General features: G+C 43.3%; 1 protein-coding gene across 1 annotated transcript; it reads right to left on the reverse strand.

The window, feature by feature from the left end:
- Positions 1-8,250: 8,250 nt before the first annotated feature.
- LOC124412672 lies at positions 8,251-15,728 on the reverse strand. The gene is made up of 2 exons (XM_046892744.1): positions 14,581-15,728; positions 8,251-9,047 (listed from the first exon to the last, which is right to left on the reverse strand). Exons 1-2 carry the CDS (start codon positions 15,536-15,538, stop codon positions 8,422-8,424), a joined length of 1,584 nt encoding a protein of 527 aa, XP_046748700.1. The 5' UTR covers positions 15,539-15,728; the 3' UTR covers positions 8,251-8,421.
- Between the last annotated feature and the right edge of the window lie 4,535 nt (positions 15,729-20,263).

Below are 20,263 nucleotides of genomic sequence, written 5' to 3' on the forward strand. Positions count from 1 at the left end.
ATCGTTGGTTCGATTAAGAATACGGTTGATGTATATAGATATAAAATCAGTGATAAAAGCGGTTGTGCATCTCGCTTTATTGGACCCGTAGTACAAACTAATTCCATGTTTAAAAATGACGTACAGGTCGCTCGACTTTGTTGAAATTTGAATTGTTCGGAAGTGTAAACGAGCCAAATAAAGCTCTAGCGTGTTAACGTTAAGCATTTTAATTGTGAGCATGCGCCAACGTTATTTTATCGCACTGCTTCGAAATAGGACATTTTATGAATGCGCTCCACAGGCTTTGAGAGTTGAACTTTCTAAGCGGTTGTTAGAAAAAAAGTCATTTCCACTAAAACATGCTGACTGTCACAGAAAAGCCATGTCTTCGACTTAAAAAAGGTTCATCACCCATGAAATATGTTTACCTACTTTTATTCACTCGGTTTGTTGGTTCATTTTCACCTGGTAGGATGGATATATTGGTCAGGATAGTTGCTGGGTACAATAATTATGCATAATATCTACCTACCGTGCTGACGAACTATAGAATGTGTTCAAAACCAAAGTTGAACGATAACACAATTTAGTGGAATTACGATGAAAGGAAACAGATGGTCAAGAAAGGTCGAACGGTTCTTGATGGCACGACCGTTTTCTTAAAAATCCCTTCTCTATCTGTTTTCGTGTCGAGTATTTTCAAAAAGGCCGACCGTAGGTAACCATCTTTCCACGCTCGTTGTCGGTGCAGTGAAATTGCCACATGTCCTAAGTGCATGTGAGGAGGCTATCCACGCCTCTCTTCAAATATCTTAATTCAGGCTGCTTTCTCCATCCCCTCCTCCTTATACCATTTTGTAGTTACATGACAATCATCCTTACATACTAAGAAGAGGAGAAGATTTTACCCCACTCGTCGTGGGGTATCGAATATTTTTAATATCGGATATAAATTGCCATCGAAATTCGAATTGTAAGATCACCTCCAAAATGTCTCCATGACATCGAGACCATAGTAAGAAAAATTTGAAGATCGTCTGTTTCTAGTTCTGGGTGTCAAAAAGACGTTCATCGGACATCTTATGGCTATCTTAAACATTAAACATAGGCCAGCTTATCGCAGATTTATTGTTAGCTCAGCACGTACGACTTCCGCAATACATATATGGTAGAGGCACTATTCGTGGCCACGAGACCATATCCTTAGCCACACTTGTAAAATGTTTAATTATAAGTTGATTCAAGTGTTATAAATCTGACCAATTATCGAATTGTTCAGCAGAACATGGTATATATACCTTACAGATAACATTAAACGTAACATTTTACACTTCAATTATTTAAAACCCAATGTTAACAATTATAAAAGCTGATCAAACAGTTTGGTGTCATTAATGACGACGTCCTCGTTCATATAATATAATTATACTACGTGCACCACAAATGGATCAACCGATACGGCCGCATCCCATACTAAATTGGCTAAAAGCGATGCATCCATCCTACTTGCATATACACGGTGTATGCATTACAATTTGATCTACATTCACAAGAAGTTACACACAACTAGTCGTGCGTCTATACTTTACATAGACTTCCAAGTGTTTAACACCATTCTACACGTAAGGGTGTGTAAAACTGCCCTGCGACACCTGAGACTCCCAAGTGTAAGAGGTGTAGGTATGTAAAGCTTATACCGTTATGATATCCAGCCAACACCGGATCATCGACGAAGTCGGTGAGCAGCCGCGGTGGAGTCGAGAAGAGGCGGCGGTGTTGGCGGAGGTGCAGGTGACGGTGCCTGCAGGGGTGGGGATAGACTGTGAATAATGCAAGACTGGGTAATGGCGCTATCTCTGCGCATCTTTTATTAAACGACCTGAACTCGCTCGCTCTCCTATAGGTGGCGGACGAGTCACGGGGTCGCGAGTGTGTGCGCCCTGACGGACCGGAGGGCTCTTCCCCCTCGCCCCCTCGCCCCATACCAACCCCGCCAACCAAACATGAACGACGCACACCGGGATGCTACCCGAACCCGGTGAAATCAATGCCACTGTTTGCACTGTGGAGGTCGAACGGTATTATATACCTCCTCCTCCTCCCCCCCTCCTCCACCACCTGTGCCACCGACCCGCCCCCGTTTTCTCCGCTACGGCTCCCGCCGCCTTGGCTATCCCTCTATTTATATCCTTCTCGCAGCGTGCTATTTGCTCCTGTGCTCTTCTTCCTCTTCTTCTTCCGCTCCGTCCCCCGAAGCTAGCCAGCCTTTTTTCTATCTGCCGAGAGACAAACGGAGACCGAGTCGAGTCTGGCCAAGTCCTAGGCGGAAGGAACAAAGAGGAGAAGGAGGAGGAGGAGGGTGAGGACGGGGCACCTACGCCTGTGCCGTAGCGGGAAAAGATAGCGGCGCGCTGCCGCGCACCCTCGATCAATCAATTCCGTACCCCGGCCGCCCCGGCCTGCAGGTCCCAAGTCTACGCACAGGACCTTTTGTTCATTTCCATTCGGGCCGAGGTATTAGGGGTCGATTTAACTCCGAGGCGAGGGAAGGGGGTTAAGGAACTGCTTTATTCGGGCCCGAGTGTAAGCCAAAGTGCAGCCGCCCTCCGAAACGGGGCAAAGCCCACCCCGATATCCACTCGGCGTGACAACTATTACACGCTCAAGTGCCGAATCGGCACCCACCGAGTGAAGTCTGCATCTGCATCGAATCCCTGGGCGTCGCGACGCGCGACGTACTCTTTACGACGCTAATTCTTAATCTTCTTATCGCCAGCGCCGTATATATACTTACGCCTACGTAAGGTAGCTTCCTCACGCCGATTGGATCCTCCGAGTTTATTCTAGATTGCCAATCGATCGGTCGATATCAATGAGAATCAGAACCTGGGCTAAGGGGACAGTTTATAATATCATAATCATCGTACTATTATACTATCTATTTTAGTATGAGTAACTATGACGTATTCGTTTCCGTATATCTTGTAACGTTGGCTTCAGTCGGCCATTTTCAAAAAGCGGAGCACAAAAAGTTCGGATTATACTAATGTCGTCTGGTATACCTGGCTGCTCCAATGTAAAACACAAATCTGTAATCATTTTTAGAAATAATTGAATTATCTGCATAATCATATCCACGGAAGACCATAATGACGATAATTTTGAAAATTCTGAGGAAAAATTGGAATGAAATTTTTTTACTTTACATGTTATTTCCAAATTTAAGTGGTAAAAAGTCACATGTTGTGGGGAATCTTATTGGAGTTGAGCTAAAACTCCTACTCGGTGGAAAGATTTTTCCTAATAATCCATGAACCACGTAGCTAGTTTTTTTTTTTTTTATAATTGATACATTCCAATTAATATTTCATAATGTTGTCCTCTTATTAACGATTTGTGTGCGTTCGGATGGCTTCGAATAATAAATTGTTTACAAAATGTACTTATTAAATCATTTTTTAATGTATAAAATTTTCTTTCTCAAACCAAGCGGGTTTCTCGGCGGTGGGTGGGGGGTGTGGATCGTGTCCAAGATGGAGTTGAGGACAGCCCCATACTTCCACGTAGGGAGCATATGTATTGTAATTACAATTGGTTACTTATCATAGTTTGATTATTACGAAATAGGAACACCGTAATATTATACCTATAGCTTCAACGCTGTACAACGTCTTCGATGCTTCTTAAATTCTTTTTTGTGGTGACACTGATACACATTACAAAGCCAACAAAGACTTAACGAACCCATCCGATTGATTAGGCACGGATCATGAATTCATGAATTCATGCATTCGACTGTTTGCGTGTCGAGTTTAGTACAAACCAGTCGCATCATTTTCCAACGGTATCTGTCAGCTAACCGACAAAGGTATAAAATAAAATGGCATTGTTTCAAATATCTTACAGTATAAGTTTCTAACAGCGTACAACACACTGTATAGTCGTATTGCGATGCAGGATGCAAGGGAGGAAAACTGATGTCGGGAGAATCGGGGTAAAACAGTCATCAATGCTTCCGTTATTGGAAAAATAATTTTGTCCAAATTGAGTTTCGCAGTACATATTTCAATTTTTCCTTCACCTCTGATGGTATGGTAAATCATTATGCTTCAGTGTCAGCGAAAATCGTCCGGTTCTTCCTTGTTTTAATACTATAATAATTATGTTTTATAAAAAACTGAGGTCTGATTTTCCTCTACGCATTTCTTGTTTAAATAATATCAAAATCTTGTAGGTAAAATATCATCTTTAAGCAAGATAAGATATTTTTTTATCTCGCTGTCCATTTTCCCCCCATTTCCTCTACATGTATACCTTTTCTTTGGCAGTGCCAGTAGCGGGTATACCTCCGTATATACCTAATGGGAATCTAAAGGAACGGAAGAGATAAGACTACGCCACTGCGGGGGTTATTTCACGCTCGACTCGGCTCTCTCGCACCCCTGCCCCCCACCCCCGGCAAATCTACCCTAAGAATTAATTCGAGAGGATCGGCCGGCGGCTGGCCGCCCGTGTCAATCCGCCCCTCGCTCTGTCCCATCCACCCACCGCTTACGGTCCTCGTGGGGTCGGATTTGGCCCCCGCTGCGATAACGCAATCGCGACAGATTATACATTTTCCTGCTTCTCTTCTCGCCGTTGGTTCGTGCGAAGGTGCGGTTAATAATAGACACCTATCTGCTTTCCATATTCCGCAAATTTGATACTTCGGCCGAGGAATGGGTATGGGTTTCATGTATAACGACAACGTGCGGCTGTCTGCCTATCTGTATGGGTGTAAAATCCGTATGTATAACGTGGCAGGGGGTGCAAGAAGAGATGAAGAAAAATAATGATAAAAATGATTGCTGATCGTGCCGCAGGGATATTAGTTCGGTAACATGACCAAAATTGAACGGTGTCAAATGCGACACTGTCACGTGACTCTAATTGGATGAATTACTAAACTCCCTACGCTACCCATGTAGTTGGGACTACCGGTTTTACAACGTTGCTAATTAAACGTGTGATTATAGAGAAAGGGGCCTCAGTTTCTCCAACTACAATGAAATATTGAAAATTTTTATCGACGACCCACTTTGCCATATTTTTCGCCAAAGCCGGAAAGACTATACCGTAGAACAAAGAGAGAGATGAAATGAATGAAAAATGAATTACTTTGCATTCCTCCCACAATAATGTCATTCATTTTAGAGAATCTTGATATTTTGGGTACGATTATTGATTTAATTCATTAAATATTCATTTTTCGAAAACTGGCTTTAGGAGGTTTTATTTTATGAAGCCTATGGAGAGTGCGCGAGGTTTGCTATTTCCGAACAGTGCGGTAAAACAACGTTAGCGCATGCGGACAATTTAAAAGCTACATTTTACACACCGGTCGTCATTTGGCACATGCGCATTATCGAATAAGTTCACTTTACTATGCACTGTCAGTGTCATCTTGGTCACTTTTCAATGAAAATTTCTTTTCCACTCACCCTTGCGGGTCACGTTGCAAATTGCGAATTTCACACTGACTTGAAACCGCCAACTTTCCGCACTTGTAACGTATTATACTATCTTGCCACCTAGAAAGAAATTTCTTTTCTTAAATAAATGGCTTCGATTGCACGTACAGCTATACTTCGTTGAATTATGTCTTGCATTTTCTTGGACATACTAGTTTCTTCCCTTTTAGAAATAACTTTTATACCTGAGAACACCCTTCCGAAGTCGAACGGACAAACGGTGTAAACTAGGTAGAAAACGAGTCCAATAAGTGAGAAAAAAAACTGATGGGATGAAGAAACCAATACGATGCCCCGCAGTACAATTGAACAAAAGTCAACTGACAATGAAAGAGGTCAATGAGAACCGTCAAAGAACGAACCGACACAGAGAATACCGCCGGTGAGTAAAGTCGAGTCAAATAGAAACATGCGGTAACGGTCACAATTTTGCTTTCCAATTTGATACTTATTTTGTCGCGTATAATGCCAACGCACGACAAGTAAAATAATTCATCATTCCATTTTTCCTTTACACACGTTTCAAGTTCAGTCCTATCCTCACGAATAAAATTTGCGTTTTACAAGGTTATTACGATACAAAACATTTTCGCGGTTGATAAAATGATCCTTTTGAGCATAGAATTCCTTTCATGAATCGTGATTTGACAAAATTAAGAAGTGTAACGAGACACTAGAATCTCTATCCTGTCATTGAGTAGTGTTTCAATGGTTGATCACTGGAGCTAAGGATATCCCTTTCCTTTGTGCATAGCGCGCGATGCTTAGCGTTGATCGACGATAAAAAAATCCAAGCTCAGCGGTAAATTGATCGAGGTGCCCTTCCGTATACGAAGTTTCGTTTAACAGGAAACAAAAGGTTTTATAATCGGTTGCTGTACCTCCCGCCCAGACTAGATGAAGACCATCAAAGGCTCCGATTCGTCTTTATCGGGGTACCGCTCGACTAGTCTACCTAACAATCCGTAACGTTGCGTAACATTGCCTCGGTATAAGATCCTAGTTGCGACTATATATGTGAAGGCGGTTAAAATCAGTAGTAATTCGTTAAATCCTGTACTAAATCGTAGAGAAAGGTTACCGAGAACAACGAACCAGCACCGAGGGCAAGAAATAAGAAATGCTTCTAATTTAGGTAGCCACATCAAGGGACTCAAAGCGATTTTCCGTCAATTTGGCGTGGCTAGCTGGGCCACTAAGAAGAGGGCCCGACGGCGGCCCCTGTCTTTTGGAAACGGAGCGTACCAAGGCTCCGTGACCACTTCACAAAGCGGGGAATGTTCGTTACCAACCGCGCATCTAATGACTCACTATATATACGTTCTCGACAGCCGTGAATGTTGCAGGTTATTTCTGGGCCGGTGCTTCCGTCGCAGCGACGACGACGACTAGTCACTGTGCCAACCAGTCGCCGCCGCACCTGGGTGTCGTCTTTACATGCGAAACAACGGTGTCTTCATTCGTATTTGCACATCCGTATTTGAATACTGCAGACCTCGGACATTCGCGAATTAATATTCCGGAGAAATGACTCTCACGTCGAGTATGAGAATATATTTTTTGAGAAACTTTAAGCACCTATTTTCGACCAAAATCTGTTAGAAGCGTCTGAAACAGCGGCTGCTGATTTCTATAATTTTGGATACTTTTCCGTGCAACGGTTTTCAGGATTCATCATCCCACAGTTTTCCTGAAGAATGTTTCTTTACTTATATTTTCTATTCGATTGATCACTCCATATTTGCTTGTGCAATTTTTTTTTGTTTTTCTTGCAAATTATATACGACATCAAACTTTGAAGTAAAATGCTTAGACTCTTGATGCCGGAAATACGTAATTTGTACTAGTGAATGATTACTTCTGCATTAAATTTCTACGAGTTTGCAGAATAAACTGTTATTTCAGTCCTAAGTTCACGATTTTGCGCACCTGTAATCTTTATATTTCTTCCGTTACCGCGTACAAAAAAAAAAAAAAAACAGAAATAAAAAAAAACAATTTTGGCTACTACAGAGCATAAGAGTATAAGCTCAGGAATTTGAATGACAGTTTCTTGTTTGCTTATCACAAGAACATTGTCGAAAACCAATGTCTTGTATGGGAATTTGATTCAATCGTCAGTATGAGATTGTATTATGTACGATATTCGGAAGAATAATTATAGTTATGACTTGACTAACTGCTGTGAATGCATAAGTATCGTGAATTTGAAGATAATTATTCAAAAGTGTAGGTTTCATGAGAAAAATTTTTACTATTGCACTCGTCGAAATCCCCTTCTAACAACAACAACAATAATAATAATAATATTTATATAATAATATTAATAAATGTAAAATTCACAAGTTCCTTCATCGTTCGTTAATATCAATTATACACTTTGAATAAAATAATTGATGGTGATCAATACCGCGCTTTGAGTTTATACACGATAGATTATAATGCCTATCTACAATATACACGGCATGAAGGGGGTTTCCTGACAAATTTCCATTCGTACTTGGGTACATAAACATATCATACGTGTGTATACGTGTAAGTATGTTATATATACAAGCGTGATTTGCCGTTTATTTTACAGACGGTCGATTCTTAACGATTAGTCTTACCGCGTACCGCTCAAAATATCCTATGATAATAATAATAATAATAATAATAATAATAATCTATCCTAATAAATTTTGACACGCTTTGTTCATGTACACGTTTCTTGTTTGTTTGTTTGTTTGCTTTTTTTTTTTTTTTGTTTGTTTTATATATATCACTGTCTCACCTTACATAAGTAATTTTATCCACGGTCATGCTGCTAATTCTATAATATTTATATATGTATAATATTTATATATTCATAACGAATCTCTGACACGTTGTATTATGTTACATTCGTAGGGGGTTTGTTCAGAGGGAGGCTCGCGCCTTCTCGCAGTTGCTACGCGTGAGGGTGCGTGTGGGAATGTGAATGCGACAAAGTGGTCGGCGTCGGGGATGGAAGATGGTGACCGAAGAAGGTTGGTCCCGTGGGTGGATACGGCGTTGGATGGTGATAGTAACCCGGGGGTGGAGGATGATGGGGGTGAGAGTGTGTCGCGAATAGAAAAGTCGGAGCGTACGGGGAACTGTGAGGATGAGGATGCGGCGGTGTCGTGGGTACAGTGGGACTGTTAACGTCGAGCCCCGGGTTCTGCTTCTTCCACTTAGTGCGCCGGTTCTGGAACCATATTTTGACCTGCGTTTCGGTCAACGAGAGGGACAGCGCGAGGTTCAATCGCTCGCAGACCGAGAGGTACCTCGTCGTCTTGAACTTGTTCTCCAAAGCGACCAGCTGCTCGTAGGTGAAGGCTGTTCTAGCCCTCCGCGGCTTGCCACCCCCGGAGCCACCCTGGCTCTGCGACGAGGAGGATGACTTCTTCTTGCAGCCGGGGTTACTCGACTCGCCACCGGAAGCTTCCTGCATCTCGACGTCCTCGTCCTCGTCGTCATCGAGCTCTTCGGTCTCCGCGTTTCCCTCGTCCTCCTGACCGCTACCGCAGGCAAATTCACCCCTCGAGTCTCCATCTGTAAATTGTAAACGGCAATTCGATTTTGTAAACAGAGTTAAGAGGGAAATAGATGCTCCTGGGACTTTGCATGCTGCAGGAGAGGCGAAGAATCGCGGATGTGAGATTCCGCGCCATGTGAACGAGCGTTTTGTCCGATTGAATAAAGACCTCGGCGAGATCGCGTATATAGCCAAGTGCAAACACCCGAAACAGCCGCAGGCTCTATACTGGAAGCGGATAGTTATTCAAATGCCACGTTCAAACATATACCTATACGCGGGGGAAGAAAGTCGTACTACGTACGAATCGTTCGCCGTGTCGCCGTCGGTGGTGGCGGGTCAATGAGAGATACGAGATTGGAGATTCAATCAGTGCGCAGATGTCCCTGGGACGGATATTCCCTGGCCGCCTCTCCACGCGCTCGGCAACCCCGGGGAAAGGAAGGAGGGTCTTTATCCGAATTGGCATGGTCGACGAGGTCCGCCGCTCCGCGACAGTGACGGGGACGGGGGGATCGGCGATGAGGAGGATGGGGACGCGGAGGTGGAGTAAGAGGAAGGGGAGGGGGAGGAGGAGAAAGGGCTTCACCGAGTAATGGGATTTGTATCTCGTTATCGCGCAATCATTCTTGCTTGGGCCCGAGCTACGGCTCCGTAATAGTCATAATGGTCTCTCTATGCTCGCCTATGTACGGTACGCTGTGGGTCGCGTCCCCCGCAAAGTGGCCCGCCGGAAGATTCACCTCAATCGAGAGAAACTTAAGGGATTTATAAACGTAAGTGATACATGTAGGGTCGATAATTTTATGGAAGTACAAGAGCTGCCAGAGTCATTACCGTCGTTCTGCTCTTCTAGACTGGCCCAAATTTTACCTAAATCTTCTTACGACCACCTATAGTTTTAATTCTTGTCCAAATGAAATAAAATTCATTTTATTATATAGGTATCTTTTTGTCGCGGTAGAAGATCATTTCGATCCAAGGCAATTACTTTTTTTATATCCCATGCAGAATCTGATCTACGAAAGTATTAGTCAGGGTTGATTCATTCACCGTTAGGCACATTTTAAATTCCATGCGCGAAGATTGACTTCGCTCAGCATTGCAAGTTTGATTCTTATAGAAAAGATCGCGATCGATTTACTACGGATTTATTGTGAGTAAGCTTGTATGAATTCGATTTTAAAAAATTCAGGAGTGTCTTACAGATTGATTGGCATGGCAGAAAAAAATTGAATTGTACGACACGAAACTCTTCTTCCATGCAACTATAGAACACGTTTAACTGTTCAGTTGTTCGCGAATATCGGTGTGTATACTTGCATACCCCAAGTTATAGAGTAGGGACTTGAATATAAATCCATGCAAAATTTTATGGAAGAATCACGAGCACTGGTTAATACGTGCCGCGAAAATAATTAAGCATCTACAATATTAACATCAACTATTCAAGATTACTCGTTTTCATTTCCTGATAAAAAACAATAAGTAATATTTGATTTTCAGTCTGTAAAATCAATCTTCAGGACACTTTTTTCCATCAAACCTTAACAATGTTTTAGGGATAATCGATTTTACGTTAAATACGTCGGTAATTATTAGAAGATTTTCTAACTGTTGAATCCACTGCTGTATAGAAATAGTATATTTTGTTACAAGTGCAGAGGGTGGTCGATTTTCGATGAGTGTGAAGTTTGCAGTCACACAAGTCAGATATGGCTAATCCGCACGCGTGGCACACGCTGTTTTTATCCACGCCTATAAAGGGAAGTTTGATTGAAGTCGAAGCACCGAAGATGCCATTGACAGCGAGTAAAATTGGGGCTGGGAAACTTACGTTCAATGACACAGTGTGTAAAAATGAGTTATTCGAAAGTGCTAATGCACTAAAGGAAGCCCTAGTGCGTAAAATAAAGCATTTGAATAATGCGCATGTGCCAACGTTGTTTTACCACACTTTTCACCAGCTCCGCGGACTTCGAAAAGCGAACTTTCTGAACAGAGGTTGGAAAAAATGAATGTAACGTCAGGCGTGATAACGTTATGAAATTTCTCATTCAGATGTACACATGGAAGAAAAAGGTGTAATGAAAAATGCACACGAATCAAGTAGTGAGAAGACAGAAAATGCAGGAGCATTTCAGCTAATGCTTGAAAAAAGTTCTATCCAGCAGTAGGAGTGAATTATAACAATCGACCGGGTCACCGTGAACCCACCACAAGAGTATAGTCGCTGGAAAATTTTAACCGTTCTCTAGTTTAAACGATCTGTTGCAATTAATGGTATATATTATTCATACTGATTACTGTAAACAGCGTTCGTTTGTCCAGTAAGCGTTATGTATTGTATATGTATATATATCGTTGGTTTGATTAACTAAAATTGGTATTCACGCTGTAGGTGCATTGACAAAAACCACGAATTATTATGTTTCCCTGAAGATTGATTATACACACGTGTGAACTTGTCGTAACTCATACTTTTGTGCAATAATTGTTGTTGTGGAAATTCACTTAACAGTTCAGGACTATTTTCTAGTGAAGGTTTTGCTAGAGATTATTATTTCGAGTTCATGTAGTTTTGAAACAATTTTTTGAATCTGACGTGAACTACGGAATAAAAATATGTGTCCGTCACAGAAAAAATTGAAATCAATTCACGAAATGTAAGTTCTAATGTAGTATCTTCCAACGTCGTAGTATCATTACGGTACATTGAAGTAAAACTCTTCACAATTACCGCTAAAAATCATATCTCTATATATGTATTGCTAAAACGATGCTTCACAAAACTGCCTATGTGCTACACTTTGGTTAATATTTAAAGGAATATCATTACTTCCGTTTCAGCAATCTTAATTAGCGCTATTCTTTCGATGAGTTGAGGTTTTTTATGTGACTAAGGTGACCGAACACGAGTTTCAGCTCAGTGTTAAATTCGCTTCCTAAATCTAAATCACCGTGGTATTTAACGGGTGTGTAAAAGACTGGTTACAAAATTCCTTAAGTAGGTAGTGTTGTCAACTATTATTTCAACCTTTCCGCAGATACGGGTGAACCGTTGACAATAATTGACGTTATGAGAGAAGTAGGTATGGGTGAGTAAATATACGTAGCCCGGCGAGGGTGTATGTAGATTGTAGGTATATCAGCACGCCAGTAGCAGCGTCGACGGTGTAAAGAGCGTATAATTAATTAACTGGTTTAGAATTTGAAATCCATAAAGATCCCATCGTTCGTCGACGCAGAATGGGGGAAGCCTGGGATGCCGATGGCCCGGAGGCCGAGGGGTGGAGAGAGAGAGAGAGAGAGAGAGAGAGAGAAAAGCGACGCCGAGGGTGAGAGAGTCATTGTGATGCAGAGGAGCCAATTTTCTGCGCGGCTTGACGCGATACGATGCGATTATCATAACAACTAACAATATTATTCCAGCGTTGGCAGGATTGCTTTTGCTTCTCTGGACTTGATTTACTTTTAATACGTAGTATGCGGTATACTATACGGGGTGATCCTGCGCGTGGCAAGATGGATGAGCCTGCAGGATTGAAGCGTCATAGTTCAGCTCGAGAGACTAATACTTTGCACAAGGTGTCTTGCAGAACACGTCTAATCAATTCGATAGTGAATTTCCAACAACCGATTGCATCCTACGACGTGAATCGATATACACGAAGAAGCGAATAGCGTGAGAGTGATAGTGAAAAGAGACAATGAGAAAGTGCGGATAGCTCCTTCCGGTACGCAGAAGGACAGAGATGTTGCCTTGTGGGACGATACGCTACTGTGCTAATGCTGCTCTTCTCTCCGGGGGACGAACGCGTGGTTAACACAGATTAGCGAAACGATTCGTCAGGCGCTGACAGGTCATCCCGCATCGGATGGTGGTCGACTACTGTTTATTTTCCAATCCTTCATCCTTCCGGATTTATTTGTTCTCGACACGCCGTGATACCACCCCAAAGCGCGGTGGTGATGTCCATGCTTTATATAGCATTGGGCTGCTATACGTGGATTCTCATATCACCGTGATTTCAGGGACAGGTAACCACCACCCTGAGAACGCGATTGGATTTCCATAGCGTAGGTACACGGCGATCCATCGGTTGCTTCGTAAGCTCATCAGACATTTTAAATCAACCCTAATTTTTCAAATTATTTCGTAAAGTTTTCAGTGTACCTACTCCGATGCTATTATTAGAAGGATATTTTCAGCGTTACTTTACATTTCTTTGGTTTAGTAGTATACAAGTCATTCTAATCAGAGTTTAATCCTGATCAGTGTAGACAGCGATATCAAAGTGATCTCAACAGTTTCTGATAGATCACTCAATGTCATGTCAACACGAATTTTACGTCAAATGTTACAATAAATCGTAGTACATCGTGAACTGAAAGTTTACACGGATAACCATTAACACTACGCAAGTTGGTTCTGTACCATCCATGTAGTGGAATGCTCTTGGTGATTCGCATTGTTCTCTGATCTGAATCCACATCCTTAACCCAGCTTCGTCCTATCCTCAAGCAATATATAGGGTCCGCTTAACAGGTGGTCTACATTGTGCGTATACCGTACCTATGAAACGAATGAACCATGGCTGACGACGGAATCAACCCCTTATTCCAAACATATCGCTCGGTGGTGGTAACTGGATGTAACGATCATTCTGCAGCGAGGGGGCCGCCCTCATGATACGCGAACAAATTGGTTCGGTAATTAAAACCAGACCGCGATAGTCGTTCTTCGGACCGCGGTTGTCGGCCGCTAATTTGAAAATCCAACATTTGACCCAAAATTTTTGCAGTAAGAAATGGCTTCGATATTGCTTAAAAACGTGCAGCAACGGGGAAATTATTGAGACTTATTAAAAATTAAGACCTTTTTTAATTACATTTATATAGATAGATTGGCTAGTTGTGAGTATCAGTTGTACTCAAAAGCAAACCAATGAATGCAGGTTGTATCGGGACTTTTTACTGCAGTAAGAAAATCTAAAAGAATCAATTGAGTAGATAGATCAACATTGCCTTATCAAGACGCATCACAACTATGCGTATATATGCGAAGAGAAACAAACATATTAGAAATGTTAAGTATGTAAATAATTTATTTACTTACTGACTACTGTTTCTGTTGATCTTACTATGTAAGATTATAGCTATCCCGAAATATTAGGTTAAGTAAATTTTCCGGTTAGGATGTTATTATTTCTCTCAGTGATATTTCAGGAGTTAAACATCAGATATTGTGTGACTAATAATATTGATAGTGCAGTCGCACTGATGTCAGAATACGTTTCTTAGTATAATCTGTATTTATGTTGAAGAAGCAATGTTATCGACATCATAATATGACTTATACAACCACACGAAGTTAGCAAACGTTCAACAAAGTTATCCGTACTACGATAGTCACACGTTATAACACCGAGGGTGCAGAAGTTGTCTATTATAAACTCAACTCGACAGCGTGGAGCCTATGGATCGAGGATTTCACAAGGACCCAATCTCCTAATAAACAAAACTTTTATACATTGGCAAAAGGTATACCTTCATGAATGCTGCTGCCTCTTCGATGGGTGCGATGACCAAGATGCTGAATAAGTCTACCTCCAGTAAATTTGTTCGGATCTAGAATATTTTCTACCGAAAAAGCGAGGCCTCTTTTGTGCTGCTGTACAGTATTCGTTGTAGTGCTAGTCGGGGTCGTGGTAGCGGAAGGCGTCGGCGTCGTCGTCGTCGAAGAAGCGCCGGTGTAGGTGAGGAATCGGGAGTTGTGGTTGCCAGCGGTGCCCTGGTGCAGACACGACAGTGCATGGAGATGAATGGAGGAATCAGGGGTGCCTCTGTTTGCAAATGGGTTGCAGCCGATGGTCGCCGGATGGAATTCCGGGTCCCTCGAAGAATGGGTGAGGTCGACGGGGCTCGGACTGCTGCGATCCGGAGAATGGCAAACGTCGACCTCGACCTCCTCGTCGTCGTCCTCAGGCTCCTCAGCGTCCTCCGCGTAGTCCTCGTCCATCTCAACGCGCTCGACGCGTTCCACGACGTCGGTGTCCTCCGCCTCTTGGCGAATCTCCATCTCCGTCGCGTCCTCAGAATTAGCGTCAAGTTCCGGGACCTCGCGTCGACTGCTGCGCTCCGTCGCGACGTCGACGAGCCCGTTTCGACCGACGGCTGACGTGTCGTAGAGAAATTGGTTGTTGGCGTGAACCTGGAGGACAACGGGATGCGGATTTCTCTGCTCGGGAGACCCCTTGTCCCTGTGGAGTGAGGTACAGGGTGCGGTTATCAGGAACGTCGACCCGGAGGGATGCGGCCTGTGGACTCGTTTCTCCGTCTGCATCAGATCCGCGGTATGAGAATCGCCGAAGGTTACAGAGTGCTCCGCACTTTCCGCTCCGGCTGATTCCGACGTCTCAGAATTAGCCTCCGGCGTCTCGGGGTCCGGAGATGATCCGCAAGCCACTGCAGGGTTAGTTGTCTCGTTATCCTGCTCACGAAGCATCGGTCGAACTTTGTTCAGAATTTTCTTACCGGTCCCTCTAGCGGTGCCTTCGCATATCAACCCAGGATTATTGCACCAAAAGATCACGACGTAAACCAAGGGGCACTGAGGTTACGATATATAAAATTTTCAGCGGGGCACGCGGCCGCTCAATACGTTCACACTGTACACAGAATACATCACTGGACACACCGCAAAGGCGGATTGTTGCAACTAATAATAAATAAATCACTGTTTATCACACGAGGATCTCGATTCCATGAATGATGAGCGTAAAGACCGCATTTCGTCAGGCACTTAACCGGTCTCGCCGAGTCATCAAGACTCGAATCTAGTTTGATACAAGAAGAGTAACGCGTCAGTCCATGCCGTTGGTAAGAATAAGTAGAGCTCGGTTTCGCGTCGAGCAACACACCGTAGATTGCCGTCCAGTCAAAGCCTCTCTTGGTGGCGTGGCTGTGGCCTAGTGTGGTGTGGTTAAATGGGATCTATATAGCGTATTATTAGGTCCGGAAAGTGGCCGTCGAGCATGTAGCGCTGGACACGCCCCCTAATGGGCGGGATTTTCGAAGACCCGCCCAGAAATTTAGTGGGCGACGAATCAACGACGATGGAACAGGACTTTCACCCCCGCCGATTTGGAGCACGCGAGAAGACTTGACTCCGACGTTCGTCGTGGTGCCGGGGGTAGATAATGCCACATAGCGTCTATGTGGGAGTCCTCTACATAATGTGGTGGAGTTGTGTCGCCAGGTAAAGTGGTTTGTCTTTGATTTAGCCGCCGCTGCGGTGTCTCCAACGTATCTCGGCGAGATGTGGTACACACGAGTGATCATCTACGTAGAACACGTTTACGCCTTCCTGGATTATTACATATAAATACTCATGCGCAAGGATGATTATTTCATAAGACGACTTGTATGTGTGTGTATGTACTTGCAAAGTGGGCGGTGCCCCAGGTGGAAGGGAGGAGCGAGCTATAGACGCTCAGAGATACTGCATAAGCGAGGATATACCGGTGGAGACCCTTAACTCTGCAGCTCGATGTGGTAGTGTTTACTCGACCTTTTAGGTAATTGCCATCCCGTACCGTACAGTAATAGCGGCTTGTGGCTCGAGGTGATAAGTAAGACTTCTTATTCTTGGGTTATAAAATCGTGGAAAATGTGATAACGCGTAAAAATGAAGCTGGAGAATTTTAAACACTGGGTCTTTCTTCAAGTTATTCGCACGGAGAAAACATATTTTCTGCCAATAGGTTGATTTAAGAATAAATAAAGATGTATGAATTCGCTATACCTACTCGATTATTTCGTTAGTTTTGACACGTACAAACCCATATTCAAGTTATGTTCGCAGGAAGTTGAAGCAGGCATAGGAAAGTATTAAGTAGTACTATGACAAGGTTCCAACAGTGAAACTATCTGTAACTATAGTTGCCTTACCATTCTTTTTTTTTCTGAGTTTCTCATTCCTACTCTTAATTTACAAAAATACTCGTGATCATATACTCGAAACTGCACAATCTTGCCACTGCACTTCATCAGTTAAAATTAAAACGATACAATCCACCCTGAAGTTTGAACGAAACAACCCTCGTGTTTTCTAGCTCTAACTTTACTTACCGTGCATAAATCGTCAAGCTTTTCAGAATAATATCATTTTATTCGAATATCTATATGTATAGCACCATTTCGACTTTTGTCAATACATTTTGGTTACACGGGTGAAAATTAACCACAAGACTATTTCCAAGAGAACTCTGAATCACCGAAGAAATCGTCCCTATTATACCAACCGAAACGCTTTTCATTCCAAATGCGTACAGCGCCTTTGATAAGGGGGTAGGAATAAGCCAGATATTGCGGGAGTTGTTATAAAGTTCGAGTAATTAGCAATTTAGCAGGTGCGAACCGCGGGCGACAAAGCGAGACATAGTCAGCGGGAATAGGTATAAACAACTGATGTACTACACATTGAAGACTCTGCGAAACTTCACGTTATATCAGGATATACATACACGCACACACATACACGCGCATATATATGTATATATAATAAAGCATACGCTTATTATGTCGAGCTGGTTGTTTCCTCCGTGGTTTGGAAAGCACGTCTACATAGGTAGGTATACGTAGAGCAACTCCGTACGTTGGTCCCTGGCGAAATGGATCCGCGCGGTGCTTAACCGACACGGTTGGATCGCAGAATCCGCAGGTTCGATAGAAAGGTTCCTGAGCAAATGGAGCGTGCTGGGCACGCTTGGGATATTTCCAAGGCTTGCATCGCGTTTGCCTGCCTAAGCACATCACACAAACGCACACACGCGTGACCGCTCCGTCCGCATATTTATAGGTATATATATTTCTAGGGGTAGGTGTACTACCGCACACGTGTGCAAGTGCAAGGGGTGCGGTGTCTGATCTATGCTATCACGTAGGTATACAAAGCTATATACCGGTGTAAGGTAATGTCGTGCAAAGTGTTGCGCATTGATTCGCTGCGGCAATTAGCGTGGCGCAGGCCAACGCAACGCGCAACGTGACGCGGTGCAACATGTCGTGAAGAGACGGGGAATCGGGGAATCGGGGAACCAGGGTGCCTGCAGGAGTCGCCAAGCCGACCAAGAGCCGTGACCGATCCGCGCCCTCCTCGCCCGAGTGCCCACCACCCCTGCGCTCGGTAGAAGGTCTGCAGGGGTCTACAATAAGGGATAGAAGATATTTGTCACAAAAGTTGCGTTTGTCAGCCGGTGAGTTGGTCACCCCAAATTTTCACGGTTCCGCTGGTGCGCACGCCTATATATCGTAATAATTGGCCAATTAAAATTTACATAGAGTTTATTATTGCGTGCGCAAGGTTCTGGAGTGTGGGACGTTGTACCTAACTATATACCTACACTTTAACGTATTACATGAACTGAATTCGCATATATCGATCTTACACGCGTACCTACATCTTTTCCTACGCATATGTGTAATATTGACGTCAGGTGCAATACACGCCTGCAATCGAGGTGACGTCGGTGACGAGCTGTGTCGACGAGATTTGTACTGCAGTTGGTAGTTTTAATTAGTTTCTTAAAATTCTAGACCTTGGCAGGAGTAGCAAATATCCGGATAGCTGATCGGACGCCAAATGTTCAAGTCGTGCTGCGCAAGTATATAGCCAAACCGTTTTCACGCGTGATTAAACAAACGGCGATCTCTTCACGGTGCGTTTAGGGTGCCCTTCCAAGCCAGAAAATATTAGAGCGTTACTTCTACACTTCGGAACTACTTAGTTCTGTAATTTACGGCTTTAGTTTCCTCATACAGGTCCACGTTGTTACATAACTTAACTTCGTCGTTTAATTTTTTCTTTTTTATATTCCAATTTCCGCTGTCGTTAACGAGAACTTCCTACAAAGAATTGCAATACATAGGTTAAAAAAAAAGCTTTCCTCAAAGTTGAAAATGAATTTCAAATATTCGATATATAATTCACGAAGAATTTTCAGAGATCGGTACTCCGCGATAGCGTTCATGCAATTAAATGGTCTTGTACGATAATCCGTGAATATCGGAGAGGAAACGTAGATTGATTGTTTTTCACCGAAACATGCGACCCCACGGATGATAGAATTTATTCGTGCGGAGGGTAATCCCTCCGATCATTTGAGACACCGAGTGTTGTAGAGGCTACACCTCGGCCCTGCGAATCGCGTACGTATTATACACATTCGTATCGACAAACGATTGCAGTGCATGTAGAAGCGAGTCAGGACACCCTGCGGGACGAGAGAAAAAAGGAAGGGAGAGTCGGGCATGTGCGCGAGGACTGAATCGTCCCCCAAGGATACGATTACGTCTAACGATGGATCTATAATGTCGTATTAGGAGCCGAGTCCTGCTACTGCAACGAAAGGAGACGGAGAAGAGGATCCGACAGTGCAGGCGAGAGTACCCTGATATCTATCGCTCGTTCGCCTTATTATTGCCACGATAGGACATGGTGTCACCGTGACCTCCCCCGACCCCTGGTCCAGATCCCCGAGGGATCTACTAACTCCGTACAATGCAGTGATCGGCACCAACTGTCACACCGTATCCTTGCACCATGAACTAGCACGCGAATATCGCTACTGACACTTGTATATATAAATGTATATATATATGTATTATATAGCCATGGTGCAGTCTCCTGGATTCGCGGGTGCTTTATGGTGCGGCAAATTAAAAGATTCCCTACTACTTTGCTTCTGGAGATCCCTAACTGCGATCGGGTCGACGGAAAAGTGAGAGCACTGTGTCATTCGTGTACGTTGTCTCATGGCGGGTGTTATACTGACGCATTAATACGCCGCCGAATCACCATTTGTCATTCGTTACAGCTGAGTAGAAGGGTATCATATCTGTGCAACGATCAGTATCTCGACACTCACTCGATCCGGGTGAGAATTTTCGTTGTCTGCAGTTTCTTGACTTCCCACAATTTCACCTCGTGGAAAAGTTTCAATTTTGAGATTCGTGATTGATCTAACAACTTATAAATTGTATATATATATATAATAACTGGTAAACCAAATCATTGGCTGCACAATTAACATGTATCTATCTGGCTTGATTTACAGGATTTTCCTGAATCGATTCGGAAAATCCTTGCAGGGTATTTTATACCTGCCAAGCATTAGAAGGTTCTTAAGAATCTTTCCTGAAGCGGTAAAATATTTTTCACAAGAACTTA

The sequence above is a fragment of the Diprion similis genome, chromosome 2 (genome assembly GCF_021155765.1).
Source record: "Diprion similis isolate iyDipSimi1 chromosome 2, iyDipSimi1.1, whole genome shotgun sequence".
In the NCBI taxonomy this organism is placed as follows: domain Eukaryota; kingdom Metazoa; phylum Arthropoda; class Insecta; order Hymenoptera; family Diprionidae; genus Diprion; species Diprion similis.